This window comes from Chrysochloris asiatica, unplaced genomic scaffold, assembly GCF_000296735.1.
Source record: "Chrysochloris asiatica unplaced genomic scaffold, ChrAsi1.0 scaffold00053, whole genome shotgun sequence".
Classification (NCBI taxonomy): Eukaryota; Metazoa; Chordata; class Mammalia; order Afrosoricida; family Chrysochloridae; genus Chrysochloris; species Chrysochloris asiatica.
This window is the reverse complement of record NW_006408571.1, coordinates 16,013,037-16,028,778: the sequence shown is the minus strand read 5'-3', so window position 1 is coordinate 16,028,778 and position 15,742 is coordinate 16,013,037. Positions and strand designations below refer to the sequence as shown.

General features: G+C 44.1%; 1 protein-coding gene across 2 annotated transcripts; it reads right to left on the bottom strand.

The window, feature by feature from the left end:
- Positions 1-1,547: 1,547 nt before the first annotated feature.
- ALDH1B1 (aldehyde dehydrogenase 1 family, member B1) lies at positions 1,548-3,109 on the bottom strand. 2 transcript variants are annotated; one of them, XM_006863133.1, is made up of 2 exons: positions 2,421-3,023; positions 1,548-2,306 (listed from the first exon to the last, which is right to left on the bottom strand). In XM_006863133.1, the coding sequence occupies exons 1-2, from the start codon at positions 2,814-2,816 to the stop codon at positions 1,548-1,550; spliced, it is 1,155 nt and encodes a 384-aa protein (XP_006863195.1). In that variant the 5' UTR covers positions 2,817-3,023. The 2 variants fall into 2 exon arrangements, with proteins under 2 accessions (XP_006863195.1, XP_006863194.1); XM_006863132.1 differs by having other exon boundaries at positions 1,548-3,109.
- Positions 3,110-15,742: the final 12,633 nt, after the last annotated feature.

Sequence of the window (15,742 nt, the reverse complement as noted above, 5' to 3'; positions counted from 1 at the left end):
CTGGGGTGACACTGTAGGATAAGTATTAGACTGCAAGGTTGGTTTGGATCTAAAGGTCGGCAGTTCAAACTCACCAGCCACTCCTTAGAAACCCTATAGAGGGTTGTTATGAGTCAGAACCAACTCTACGGCATATCCCAACAACAAATGTGACCCAGGAGGTTAGAAAACACAGAGAGATGAGGTCATTAATCTGCTTCTGGGTCTGGCCTGGCTGGATTGGATTGACCTTCACTCCTATCATTTGGGGAATAAAAGTGATAAGACCAACAATAGATACAATGAGCTCTGAGGTTTGAAATTTTGGGAACTTTCAGGATTGTCAGGGTGGCCACAATAGTGGACTTGGTTTGAGGGTGGTATGGAGCTGGGGGACAATGCCAATGGAAGCCTTGAAGTGAAATTTCAGCCAAGAAAAAGACAGGAATAAATAATTGTGGAGACTTACTGTGGGGGTTACCAGGAAACTACCAGGGTTTCTTCCATCTTCAAGACACTAAAATGTTCAGTAGCAATAGAACATTGAGACATAAGTGAATATGCAAACAGATGTATGAATTTATTCATTTATTTTTAAATTCAGATACGATTCACATGCCATAAAAATTCATCCTTTTAAAGCGTATAATTCACTCACTGAGTTTTAGTACATTCACAAAGTTGTACAACCAACACCACTATCTAATGCTGGACCATTCTCATCACCCTAAAAAAGAAAATGTGTCCCCATTAACAGCCATTCATTTTCCTCTCTTTCAATCTCATAGTCTATGTTCTCTGTCTATGGATTTGCCTATCTGAACATTTTCAAATAAATGGAATTATGCAATATGTGGTCTTTTCTGACTGGACTGCTTCCTTTACTCAACAGAATGTTCTCAAGTTTCATCCATGGTATGGCAAGACTTCATTCCTTTTCATGGCCTAATAATATTCCACTATGTGTATCTACCACAGTTTGCTTGTCCAGGTGGGGGAAATTTGGGTTGTTTGAGTTTGATTATGCAAGTGTATGCTCTGAAATTAAGGAAAATTAATAGCAAAATGAAGTGCAAGTAAGCAAAACAGGCAGCAACTGATACTTAGAAAAGGAAGATCACTGCTAATGTTTGGATTAAGTCAATAAAGAATGGAGCCAAGAGTCGGTGTCCACATAGTTTAAACCTTCTAATGTCTTCCAATTCTATGTCTGAGTTGAATATACACACTAACCTATCAAGTTAACTCATTGGAAAAGTCTGTGGATCAAGCAAGAGTAACTAAAAGTCATTATTCAAATATTTGTAATTTGTCTTCCAGATACTCTTAAGTTTTCATGAATGTGACTCAGAGACATCAGAGGGACTGATTGGGGTCCAGATCATAGGGCTCTGGGTACCACCATATCTGCTTTAAATAGAACGGCTCTGATTTTAATTGTTGGGGTTCCCTTTAAGAGTTCATTTGGAACAAAGAAAGGGAGTGGAGGACTTTAAAAAGCTTGGCAAGGACTGGACTAGGTGATTGTGGAATCCCTGGACTGTAGCTGGGTCTCATGCTGGCAATTCTTAAGAGTTCTTCTGAGGAACCTTGATGGTGACTGTTTTCACTTCTGTGTAGGCTTTAAGCCCATCTTCTCCCAGCTCCCTTCCATTGCCAGATTCCTTGAAACCCCCAAACGGTGTGTGGCAGGTGACGATGTTGTAGGTGTTCACCCAAACTGTCCCGGCTTGGAGTGCCTGGGTGAAATACATGGCTTTGTCCAGGTCCCGGGTGAACACGGCAGCAGCCAAGCCATACCTGGTATTGTTAGCTCTCTCAATCACCTCCTCAATCTTCTTGAACTTGAACAGGGGCTGCACAGGCCCAAAGATCTCCTCCTTGGCGATCCTCATGTCATCCTGCACACCACCAAAGACCGTGGGCTTGATGAAGAAGCCTTGCTCTCCAAAACGTTCCCCACCACAGAGGAGCTTTGCACCTTCTTTCTGGCCAAGTTGGATGTAACCCAGGATTCGTTCGAATTGTTCCTTGTCCACCTGGGGCCCCTGCTGGGTATCCAACTCAAAGGGGTTCCCAACTTTCCTCTGCTTGGCTTTCTCCACGGTTCTTGCGAGAAACTCATCATAGATGGATTCTTCAACAAAGGTTCGGGAACCCGCACAGCAGCACTGGCCCATGTTGAAAAAGAGGGCCTCGTGACATTGCTCCACGGCATGGCCCAGGTCAGCATCAGCCAACACGATGCTGGGGCTCTTCCCACCCAGCTCCAGGGTGACTCTCTTGAGGTTAGAATCACCAGCCGCCTTCTGGATCAGGTGACCCACCTCGGTGGAACCAGTAAAGGCAACTTTGTCAATATCCATGTGCTGAGCGATGGCTGCTCCTGCCGTGGGGCCGTAGCCGGTGATGATGTTCACCACTCCAGGGGGAAAGCCTGCCTCCTTGATGAGGGAGGCCAAGTATAGAGCAGAAAGGGGGGTCTGCTCTGCGACCTTCATGACCACGGTGTTACCTGTAGCGAGCGCTGGGGCAAGCTTCCAGCCCTGCATGACCAAGGGGAAGTTCCAGGGGATTATCTGACCACAGACACCGACGGGCTCATGCCGGGTAAAGCAGAAGTGCTCACCATCCATGGGAATGGTCTTGCCATGCCACTTGTCAGCCCAACCGGCAAAGTACCGGTACACCTTGATGACCTCATCCAGGTCTAAAACGTAAGACTCTTGGAAGGGTTTCCCATTATCTAAGGTCTCCAGTGAAGCTAAATAGATACGATCCCTTTCCACGAGATCAGCCAGGCGGTTCAACAGCCGACCGCGCTCAGAGGCATCCATCCGGCGCCATGGTGACCCCAGGCGGAAGGCTTCTCGGGCTGCTTTTACAGCCAGGTCCACATCAGCCCGGTCTCCTTCAGCCACATGCCCAATGACCTGTCCGGTGGTGGGGTTGACTGTTGGGAAGGTCTTCTTGCTGACTGCATCTTGCCACTCATTGTTGATGAACAGTTGGTTGTAGCGGATGTCTGGGTTTGGGATGGGGCTTGGGAGTGTTGCAGCTGAGGAGTATGGGGCAGACTTACTTCGGAGGAGGCAAGGCAGCCGGGGTACCACGAAACGCAGCATGCTGACTAGAGAGAGAGAGGAGAACCAGGGTGAGCAAGTCAGAGGTGGCAAGGTGTCATGTAAGGACCCGTTAGTCCACACAGTCCATAACTTTAGCTTAAAGTGATGTCACCCCTAGAATATAGATTGTAAGGGGTAAAAGGGCTCTGAAGAATGTTCCAATTCCACCCAGTAATAGTCTGCCAGCTCACTCCACCACCTCTTCACTCAAATGCCACCTTTTCAGCAAGGTTTTTCCCTGACCACACTTGATAAAACTGCAACTTCTGCATCCCTCAGCGCTCTCTATCCCATGACCCTGCTTTATTTCTCTCCATCTGACATATCAAATACTATATTTACTTGCTTGGAGTCCTGGTGTGGCACTGCGGGTTAATGCACAGGACTGCAAAGTTGGTTTGAACCGCAAGATCAGTGGTTCAAGCTCACTAGCTGCTCCTTGGAAACCCTATACAGGGATGCTATGAGTTGGAACCGACTTGACAGCACTTAACAACACCAACATGCTTGCTAGCATACGTGTTTATTGTCTGTGTCTCCCGCAATACCATGAGGGCAGGGATTGTTTTCTGTTCCATTCATTGCTATGTCCCTGATGTCTACAATTAGGCCTGAGCAGCTCAGTAAGTAACTTGAATGATACACTGAGAAGGAGAGACATTTCCACAAAGGCTTCTTAAGACTTGACCAAGGAGAGGGGAAACCACAGGGGCTCTGAGCCAGGGATGTGCTTTCTGAGACAGTGGCTATCCACATCTCTATGCCTCAGTTTCCTTAAATATGAAATGCCTCAGGGTTATGTTGAATGAATAGACTGTACATATAAAAAGCCTGACACATCCCACCCCAAACATCAGAGTTGACAGTACTCTCAAGAATCAGCGAGGCCCAGCCCTACTGGGCTTCTCCAGGGACGCAGCAAATCTGCCAGCGGCTGGGAGGACCAAACTACTGGCTGACAAGTGGATCCCAATTCTTGGTGACCCCATGGGTATAACAGCAGAATTCATAAGCTTTCCAGTGGTTGATTTTTTTCAGAAGTAGATTGCCAGCCCTTTTTTCTGAGGGCCCCTGGGTGGACTTGAACTGCCAAACTTTTAGTTAGCAAGTAAGGAGGTTAATTGTTTGCACCATCAGGGACTCTGGCTGAAAGGACAGGTCTGTTTATTATTGGCGATGACCCTCAGTACATGGTAGGCTTTAAAATAAGAACTATGCAAATCTAAGCAGTATAAAATATTTATTTGTATACTGCTAAATAAAGGAGCTCTGGTAGGTAGTGGTTAATGAATCGGGCTGCTAATCTCACGATCAGCAGTTCGAAACTACCAGCTGTTCCACGGGAGAAAGATGAGGCTTTCTGCTCCCATTAAGATTTATAGCCTCGGAAATCCTGTACAGGGTCACTATGAGTCGGAACCGACTTCACAGCACATAACCAACCAACCAAATGTTATATAAGGAGCTCTGGTAGTATAGTGGTTACGAATCAGGCTGTGAACCGCAAGGTCAGCAGTTCAAAACTACCAGCTGTTCCATGGGAGAAAGATGAGGCGTTCTGCTCCCATTAAGATTTACAGCCTCGGAAACCCTGTAAAGGGTTGCTATGAGTCCATGGCACATAACCACCAAATATTATACGGAATTATGCTGTGGGTTAATACGCTAGACTGCAAAGTTGGTTTGAACCGCACTTAACAACAACAACATTGTTTATTATTGGATATGACCCTCAGAACTCTGGTAGCTTAGTGATTACGAATCGGGATGTGAACCTCAGGGTCAGCAGTTCGAAACTATCAAATGTTCGTGGGAGAAAGATGAGGCTTTCTGCTCCCATAAAGAGTTCAGCCTCGGAAACCCTGTACAGGGTTGCTATGAGTCAGAACCGACTCCATGGTACATAACAACATGACCCTCAGAACACTGTGGGCTATTAAAGCAAGAACTATGCAAATTTAATCAGTATGTAATTGTTTTTGTTGTTGTTGTCAAGTGCTGTTGAGCACCACATTAGGACTCCATATAATATTTGTTGTTATTGTTGTGAAGTGTCGTTGAGTCGGTTCCGACTCATAGCAACCCTGTATAGGGTTTCTGAGGAGTAGCTGGAAAGTTCGAACTGCCGACCTTGTGGTTCAAACCAACCTTTTGGTCCAGTGTTTTATCCCACAGCACCACACCAAACAATGAGTAAATAATATTTATTGGAGTCCTGGTGTGGTGCTGCAGGATAAAATGCACTGGACCTAAAGGTCAGTTTAAAACACAAGGTTGGCAGTTCAAACTCACCAGCTGCTCCTCAGAAACCCTATACAGAGTTGCTGAGAGTTGAAATGGACTCCACGGCACTTAACAACAACAAATAATATTTATTAATTGAAATTTAAAGGGTGTTAAAAGAAGTTTCTATATTAGTTGAAATGAAGTTATTCTCTAGCCATAATTAAAATTCCTTTCAGTTTCCTGTTTCACTTGAGACTTAACCCATCTAACAATAAAACTGAATTATACCTGTCTGCCCCACCCACCTCACATTCTGCCCTTCCACTCCTGAGGGAGATGGGGGGTGGAGGACAAAGAACAAATTCAGGAAAGCAAGGCCCACGATAAAAATCAATGCTAACCAGGAAAGCCCTCCCTTGGAAAGTTTAACCTGTGGCCCTGTCAGCCTGGCATCAGGTTCCATTCTGCTTAGGGCTCTGCCTGGAGGGGAACAGAAATTGTGGGTCCAGCAGGTCTATCTGAGGGGCAAGGAGCCCCTCAAAAGTGGGGGGAAGTGGGACTAAGGAAACATGGGGTGTGGGGGAAGGGGCCAAGCAGGCAGAAGAGGTGATCACAGACCAAGGCTGGTCAGACAACCATTCGGTTCTAGGGGTCCGTCTGTGTCTGTGCTAAACCTCCACTTAAGATCAAGGTTCACAGGTCGCTGCTAGGCAGCTGCCTCACAGCCGCCTCACAGCCGCCTCGCCGGGTGATACCGCACATTGTGACTCCCATTCTGGAGGAAGGACTGGGATCAGAGACGTTGGGGCCCCCCCAGGACACACGGAAGGAAGTACGGGAGCCTCATCCCATAGTTCCAACCCGGGTAGGTTCCACAGCCCTAGCTTTGTGCTGGAGCTCTGATGTGGTGCTATAGGATAAACTAATCTCAAGGTCAGCGGTTCAATCCCACCAGCTACTACTAGAAAATGCAAGGTTGGTTTAAACCTCCAGGTCGGTGGTTCAAATTCATCCGTCACTCCTCAGAAACCCAGTACAGGGTGCTATGAGTCAGAACTGACTGGATAGCACTTAACAACAACAACAGCTTTGTGCTTCTTCTCAAATAAGGACAGCTTCTTACAATTCAGCCTGTACTGAGTCATTTTGCTTAGGATCATACCCTCTCTGTCACCCAATGTCTCTAGTCTCCCTGGGTGGACCAGGTGGCAAGGAAACGCTCACCAGGGAAGGTTTGTGCCCCTGGGACCGGGTATGGGGCCTTGGAGAGGATCCACCATCCCTTAAATGGAGAGGTGGGGTCCAGAGAGAAAAGCCTCCACCACCGGGACAGGATGGAGAAGGGCCTCCCCCAGGGGCCGAGCGGGAGAAGGGCTGTTTACCTGTGGCAGGAGCAGAGCAGGATTCTGTTTACTCTCCTATCCAGCCCAGCCACCGGCTTCCAGTTCGCTTTAGGTCCCGCCCCCGCGCCGGCAGGGCCCACAGCCAAGGAGGCTCCGCCTGCGCGCGACCCCTTATCTCCCCACGCCTCCATCAAGGCCCAAGGGTCGGGCTTCAGGTCAGCGCCTTTCTCCCTGGGCTCCCAGCCCCACCCCTTCCTCAGGGGCAGCAGGACCGCTCCCGCCTCCGCATCTCTGCAAGCTCGGGGGCCACGCTGCTAGGAGCAGGGATCCTAAAGCGCTGGTGTAGGCCAGGAACAGAGACCCAGAGAGAGCAGGGACCTGGCCAGATCTCACAGCTAGACTCTGGGTGGGAGGAGGCTGGACCCCAACCAGTTTGCATTTCTAGTCCTTTAAGTCTCTCCTTGACTGGCTCTCTCCTCCTCCCTCATTTCTTACTGTGCCTTCCACTCTCATTGCTCCTTATTCCTTATGAGGATATTTGTGCACTTTAAAAATACATGTTTATCCTAAGGTCAAGAAACAATATATGCACAATTTTTAAAAACTTGGAAAACACATAAAAGATTGAAAGAAAACAAACATAAAATCATCTGTAATTCCTTAGCCCAAAGGTAACCAGTTGCGGTAGAATAAATTCTGATTTAGCAATCCGATGTGACAGTGGAAATCTCATAGGATTTCCCAGGCTGGGGCTAGCGGATCACCACTGGACTGCAAACCACAAGATCAGCGGTTCAAATCCACCAGTTGCTCCTGGGAAACCCTATACAGGGTTGTTATGAGTTGCAACCGACTGGTCGGCACTCAACAACAATCTTTACAGGGAAGTTCTGGTGTGGCACTTTAGGATAAGCACTGGTCCTCAAGGTGTTTGAACTGCAAGGTTGACGGTTCAAACTCACCAGCCACTCCTTATCAGATTGCTATGAGTCAGAATGGACTCGACGGCACTTAGCAACAACAACAACAACAACGCATCTTATCACAGAAGCAGACGGCTACATCCTTCTCCTGTGGAACTGTTCCAACTGTCAGTCTGTCACTTAGCAGCCCAGCGTTTAGCCACGGGGTCACCATGGTCTATTGTTTATTCACTGATATTTTCCCCCTCTTCATCCTTCTAAATTCTTTAAATAAAAATGAAATTATTGGTGTATTCTATTTGGTAGACTGTTTGTTTTGGGTCTTATGACTTTACTTCATGTCCCCGCATATCCAGACTGCATCAACCTCTCCCAGATGGCATAGAACTCCATTGTAGTGGAGAGAGGTGGACTGTTGATGGATGTTTAGATGGTCTCCATCTTGTTGCTGTACACCATGCTAATGTGCACACCCTGAGTACACACCTGTATGCACACCCATGGTGTGGAGCTTCCTTGGCATGGCTTACTCGCCCCCAGCCTGACTTGCGCTGGAGTATGGGATGTGAAGTAGATGTCAACCATTAGCCATATTCTTGCCAGATGTGGAAGATGGGAAAGAGTTGTAAGGTACTGCTTTGTCTTTGGGCTGTTTCTTGTCACAAGCATGATGGCAGAAATGTGAGGCTATTTTGCAGAGCTATGGTTCCTTGTGTCTTCCCCAGCTTCCTGGATGTGAACTGGCAGATGTGGCTGCAACTGCTTAACTCCAGCTCCCTGCTCTTTGAACTGTGGCTGCAGAGATGTGTCTTGAACAAAATATCTCCAGAGGTGGCCTCAGATAGCAATATTGCTGGTGTGCCAGGCCCATTGTAGACTCAATCCTGGAGGTCTAACTAGGGTTGGCTTCTCCCTTGGTCCTTCTGGATGATTCTGTTAGCACCCAATTCCTTTATTAAATCCCTAACCACTTGCAATAAATTCACGGTGACTCTATGTGTTGCAAAATAGAACTGTACTTCATAGGATTTCAATGGTTGATGTTTCAGAAACAAATTTCCAGAGCTTTCTTCTGTGGTACTTCTGAATGGGGTCAAACCCATAACTTTTCAGTTAGTAGCCAAGTTTGAGCCATAGAGATGCCTGTTAAACCCCTACCTGTCCACATATTTATTTAGAGTGTTCCCTTTGTCCTGCTTGAAGGCTCAGTCAACTGGCTCCCATAGTTCTTTCTTGAAGCTACATCTCTTTCAGCTATACCAGCCCTACGAGGCTCACAGCCCTGGCTGTAAAATTTAACCCTTCACCAAAGATACTACATTTCACCTCTTGTGGCTCTGGGCCTTATGCTTTCTACTGGTTTCCCCAGCAAGCATGTAAGTTCCTTGCAAAGCCTAGTACACCGTGGGCACTCTACATCGTTGGCTTAATGATTCACAGGTCAATCATTAGCAGACTCCTTGATAGAGGTAGTGCATATCCAGTACAAGGTGAGTATCAATGCTCAGTGTTCAAAACGCACTGCAATTGGCTGGAAGGGGCCCATGGGAAAAGATGGAGGCTGTGTCCTGTGAGGTGCTTCTGAAGAAATTAGGGGTGTTCATCCTTAGAACTCAGGGACAGGGTTGCACCCTCCAAATTTATGAAGGGCAAAAACAGATGTGATCCATGACAAGTCCTAGAAGCCAGACCAGTGTGGGAAGTTACCAAGGAGGCAGAGCTTCTAAATAAAGCAGAACTGACTAAGGATGGGAGGGGCTGCCTTGAGAGACAGTGAACCCCCCATTACTGAAAGAATACAAGTAGAGCAAGACAAGCATTTGGCAAAATCCAGCAGATGGATATATCAGATAAGAATTAGATGATAATAGGTGTCCCTGAACTTAGCTTGCATCTGAATTGCCTGTTGTTATTAAGTGCCATTGAGTTGGTCCCCATTCATAGAGACCATATAGGGTTTTCAAGGAGCAGCTGGTGGGTTTGAATCACCAGCCTTGAGATTAGCAGTCCAGTGCCACACTAAAACTACAATGCCACACTAAAACTGGGGAGATTTAAAAATAGATTCTAGGGTCTTACCTTGAGATATTCTGAATTAGTAGATGCCAGTGAGGCCCAGAAGTCCAGGTGTGGATCAGCACTGGACTACTAATGACAATGTCGGCAGTTCAAACTCACCAGCTGCTCCTCAGAAACCCTGTTCTAGGTCGCTCTGAATTGGAAGTGACTTGACAGCACTTAACAACAACAGTTAGGGTCAGGACTATCTTTTTTGTTTCCTACGTGCTTCTGATATAGAACCATATTTAGGGAGCCCTGGTGGTACTGTAGGATAAACACGAGACTGCTAACCACACTGTTGGTAATTGAAACCCACCAAAGGCTCCATGGAAGAAAGATGAGGCTATCTGCTACCATAAAGATTTATAGTCTTAGAAACCCTGTACAGGGTCCTAGGAGTCTGAACTGGCTTGATGGCAGTGGGTCTGGTTTGGTTGGACTGAATGGATGGACTTCTGGTGGTGCAGAGCTAACTGAAAGGTTGGTGGTTCAAGCCTACCAGCTGTTCCCTGGGAGAAACATGAGGTCTTCTGCTTCTGTAAAGATTTACAGACTTGGAAACACTGTGGAGCAGTTCTACTTTGTCCTATAGTATAGAGCTGCAAAGTCAGCGGTTCAAATCCACCAGCCACTCCTTGGAAACCCTAGACAGGGTCACTATAAATCAGAACTGATTCGATGAGTAGTCCTTGGGGGATCCTATGACTCCATGGTGGGTGTTTTTAGAGACTGAATGACTTTGCCTTTGAATGCTTTGTCTGTACCTAGATTCCATCCTGTGCTTATACCCTTGACACTTTATAAGCTGTGGTTGGCACCAGAACTCACGAGAAGATTCCTGTTGCAAGGCATTTGGGAAATTATGTTTCAAATACAAACCTTCCACAAAGCTTGACATTTATGGTTTGGAGAGAAGGTTGAAGGTAAAATGAAATGCACAAATTGTTTTCCCAGAGGGTTGACTTTTTTTCAGAAATGTTTTAGATTTGGCTTTTTAACTGGCAGAAGAGTTCAAGGCTCTGTAATAGATGTTGGGCTTGGAGTCACTGTGTTTGCTTGGCAAGGACTGAAGGGGAAGCAGGGTGACAGTACAGGCACTTCTCAGCAGGAATGTTGCCCAGAGCTGTGTTTACACAGGGCTGATAGAGGAAGAAAAATGATTTCAATTTTTGTCTTGGAAACTTCTATGTCTAGAAAATTAATGAAGAAGATTCCAGGCACTGTGAATAGTGAACAAATCACATATATTCCAAAGAATAAGACATATGAGCTAAACTGGGCAGTTATTCTACAAGAGCAAAGTGTGTGCATCCCTTCTTTATGTTTGAACAGATGATAGAAGCTGGATCAAGACACAGAAGGAGTTAAAGGGATTGAAATTTTCAAAACGAACTTGCATGTAAAAAGCCAATCAAAACAAGTTTTTTGTTTTTTTTTTTCTATTTCTCTAAGTGTGTAAGTTTCCTCCACCACTTGACTCATCTGTCAGTTTGTTGTATTATGGTGACTTGCGTGTTGCTGTGATGCTGAAAACAATGCCACCGGTATTTTAAATACCAGCAGGACCACCCATGGTGGAGAGGTTTCAGCTGAGCTTCCAGATTAGGAAGGAGAGACAGACTACTTCCAAATATTTAGTCACGGAAAACCTTATGAATATGTTATCGTGACTAATTGCGACTGTCACAACTGTAAAGGTAGAAGTTTTGTAACAAAAAGAGGGGAATAGTTAATCTTACTGTCCAGGAACAGAGGACCCTAGGACCATCAAGGGAAAAGAGCATGAGAGGAATGTGGGATCCTATCCAGAGAAGCAGTGACACCAGGGATGGAGGCAGAGATGAGGACATGGAGAGATAGAGCAGCTGAGGACTCTAGACTCATGGAAAGAGAAAGGCTGTGTGTTGGTGGCCAGAAGACAGGCTTGCAGAATGTGCCCTTTGGTTGTTGTTTAAATGAGTCCTGAGTGTTTTGGTGTATATCCCTCCACCACTTCAAAAAAAAAAAAAAAAAAGAAAAGAAAAAAAGCAGAGGGAATAGAAGCAAATACTGCTAAATGATGATGCACAGAGGGGATTGTAATCATGGCAACTTAACAATGAATGCAAGACTGATGTTCTCCCATGTAAACTATCACTCAAACCACAATAAAAACAAATAAAACAAAAAACACCTTATGAATGTCAGTGGAACACTGTCAGATAGCACCACAATATTGAATTTTGAAACATGAGGAAGAACACCAGAATATCGTCAGATATAGTACTGGAAGATAAGCCCCTGAGATTGGAAGGTACTCAGTATAAGACTCGGAAGGGCTGTAGAGTTGACCATGATGACCTGAATGGAGTACAGCTTTCAGGATCTTCTATGCTGATGGGGCACAACTTGAAGAAGAACAACTATAAAAATCCATTAATAATCAGGACATGGAATGTATGAAGTATTAATCTAGGAAAATTAGAAGTTGTCAAAAATGAAATAGAATGCATAAACATTGATATTCTAGGCATTAGTAAGTTGAAATGGATTGGTATTGGCCTTTTTAAATCTGACAATAACATGGTTTCCTATACCAGGAATGGCCACTTGAAGAGGAAAGGTGTTGCATTCATTATCAAAAAGAATATTTCAAGATCCATCTTGAAGTCCACTGCTATCTATGATAGGGTAATATTCATACACCTACACGGAAGACTAGCTAATACAACTATTATTCAAATTTATGTACCAACCACTAATGCTATTGATGATAAACTAAAGAATTCTACCAACTTCTTCAGTTTGAAACTGGTGGTTGTAATGCAAAGGTTGGAAACAAACAGGAAAGATCATTGGTTAGATAATATGGTTTGGTGATAGAAATGCTGGAGATCTTATGTTAGAATTTTGCACGACCAATGACCTCTTCATTGCAAACACCTTTTTAAGCAAAACAAAAGACAAGTATGCACATGGACCTCACCAGATGGAATATACAGAAATCTAATTGACTATATTTGTGGGAAGAGAAAGTGGAAAAGCTCCATACCATCAGCAAAAACAAGGTCAGGAGTAGGCTATGGAACAGACCATCAATTGCTCATATGCAAGTTCAGGCTGAAGCTGAAGAAAATGAAAACAAGTCCACGAGAACCAAAGTATGACCTTAAACATATTCCACTTGAATTTAGAGCTTATCTCAAGAACAGATTTGATGAATGATCTAAGACCAGAAGAGTTGTGGGATGACATCAAGAACATCATACAGGAAGAAAGTAAAAGGTCATTAAGAAGACAAGAAAAAGAGAAAGACCAAAATGGATGTCAGAAAAGTCACGGAAATTTGCTAAAGCAAATGAAAGAAATGAGGAGGTAAAAGAGCTGAATAGAAAATTTCAAAGGGCAGTTCAAGAAGACAAAGTCAATTTTATAATGAAACGTGCAAAGATCTGGAGTTAGAAAACCAAAAGGGAAGAACAAACTCAGCATTTCTCAAGCTTAGGGAACTGAAGAAAAAATTCAAGTCTCGACCTGTGATATTGAACAATTCTATGAGCAAAATAGTGAATAAAGCAGAAAGCATCAAAATAAGATGGAAGGAATATATAGTCACTGTTCCCAAAAGAAATGGTCAATGTGCAACCATTTCAAGAGAACAAATTGGTACTGAAAAAGTCCAAGGTGTGCTGGAGGCATTGGCAAAGAACAAGGCTCTAGGGACTGATGGAATAGAAATTGAAATCTTTCAACAAACTGATGTGGCACTGGAGGCACTCACTCATCTATGTCAAGAAATTTGGAAGACAGCTACCTGGCTAACTGATTGGAATAGATGCACATTTGTGCCCATTTCAAAAGAGAGGTAAACCAAAGGAATGCAGAAATCATTGATATTACATGCAAGGAAAATTTTGCTTTAGATAGTTCAAAAACAGCTGCAACCATACATTGACAGAGTTCAAGCCAGAGGTTCAAGCTGGATTCAGACGAGGACATGGAATGAGGAATATCATTGATGATGTCAGATGGATCTTGACTGAAAGCAGAGAATAGCAGAAAGATGTTTTACCTGTGCTTTATTGACTACACAAAAGCTTTCAATTGTGTGGATTATGACTGACTATGGACAACATTGCAGAGAATGGTATTCTGAAACAGTTAATTTTGTTCTCATTAGGAACCTATATGTACACCAAGAGGCAATTTTTGTTCACACAGAAGAAAGGAACACTGAATGGTTTAAAATTAGGAAAGATGTGTTCCAGAGTTGTGTTCTTTCACCATACTTATTCAATCTGAATGCTGAGCAAATAATTCAAAAAGTTGGATTGTATTTAGAGGAACATGACATCAGGATTTGAGGAAGTCACATTAACATTCAGAAGATACAACCTTCCTTGCTGAAAGCAGAGGACTTAAAATATTTACTGATGAAGATCAAAGACCACAACCTTTGGTATGGCTGTACCTTAAGGTAAAGAAAACAAAAATCCTCACTACTGGACCAATAAATAACATCAAGATAAATGGAGAAAAGACTGAACTTGTCAAAGACTTCATTTTGCTCAGATCAACACTCATGAAAGTAGCAGTCAAGAAATCAAATGATGTATTTCATTAGGCAAATCTGTTGTACGAGATCCCTTTAAAGTGTTAAAGAGCAAAGATGTCAGTTTGAGGACCAAGGTGTGTCTGACCCAAGCTGTGGTATTTTCGAAAGCCTCATATGCATGTGAAAGTTGGACAATGAATAAACAACTTTGAAGAATTGAAGCATTCGAATATGGTATTGAAGGAGAGTATTAAAAGTACCATGGACCACCAAAAGAACAAACAAATCTGTGCTGGAAGAAATACAGCCAGAATGCTTCTTAGAAGCCAGGATGGCCAGACTTGGTCTCTCTTACTTTTGATATTTTATTAGGAGGGACCAGTCCCTGGAGAAGGACATCATGCTTGGTAAAGTGAAGGGTCAGGAAAGAAGAGGACGAGGTCCAACAAAATGGATTGGCACAGTAGCAGCAGCAATGGGCTCAAGCGTAACAATGATTGTGAAGTTGGGGCAGGAACGTGAACTGTTTCATTCTATTGTTCACAGGGTCGCTATGAGTCGGTACTGACTCGATGGCACCTAACGACAACCACAACAACATTAGATTACTAGGGTTGCTGTGACAAATTATCACTCACCAAATGACTTGAAACAACAGAAGTTCATTCTTTTGCAGTTCTGAGGCCAGAATTCCAAACTCCAGGTGCCAGCAGGGCCATGATTCCTCTGTAGACTGTAGGGGAGGATCCTTTCCAGAGGCAGATTATCCAATAGTCAAGGTAAACATAGGTTTACTATGCTTATTTAGTGAAGTGCTCCGGACAGATTAGGAAATTAGCACACCTAAGCCCGAGTTTACATTGTATATTGGGGAACTCAACACTAATCCTTCCTTATCACACCCAGATTCTGGCGGTTGTTGGTAATCCTAACTGCCTTGGCTGCATCACTCTAATTTCTGCCTCTGTCTTCAACTGACCATCTCCCTGTGTCTCTTCTTAGAAGGACATCAGTGATTGGATCTAGAGCCCAACATACTCCAGTCTAATCTCAGTTTCACTAATTATATCTGTAAAGATCTTATTTCCAAATAAGGTCACATTCTGAGCTTCCCAGGCACATGAGTTTCGGGACGGGGGTGTTGGGAGGAACATTATTCAACCATGTGTCTCCCTAAGTGAAGTTTACATTTTTTAAACACAATCAAACACTGAATGTTTTCAAACCAAATTGACCCTGAGTATTTGTCAATTTGCACATTTTGTTGTAATAGTTGACTTTGTCTTCTCAAGCTGTTAGCAAAAGGAAATGGTTGATGTTCAACTGTTTCAAGAGGTAGCATATGATCAAGAACCAATGATACTGAAGGACGAAGTCCAAGGTACATTGAAAGAATTGGCAAAGAACAAGACTCCAGGAATTGATGGAATAAAAATTGAAATCTTTCAAGAACATGAGGTGGCACTGGAGGCACTCACTCATCTCTGCCAAGAAATTTGGAAGACAACTATCTGGCCAACTGATTGGAAGAGATCTGTATTTGTGCCCATT

Coding starts and splice junctions, on each gene's coding strand:
- ALDH1B1 (XM_006863132.1), bottom strand. CDS start 3,104: ATGCTGCGTTTCGTGGTACCCCGGCTGCCTTGCCTCCTCCGAAGTAAG.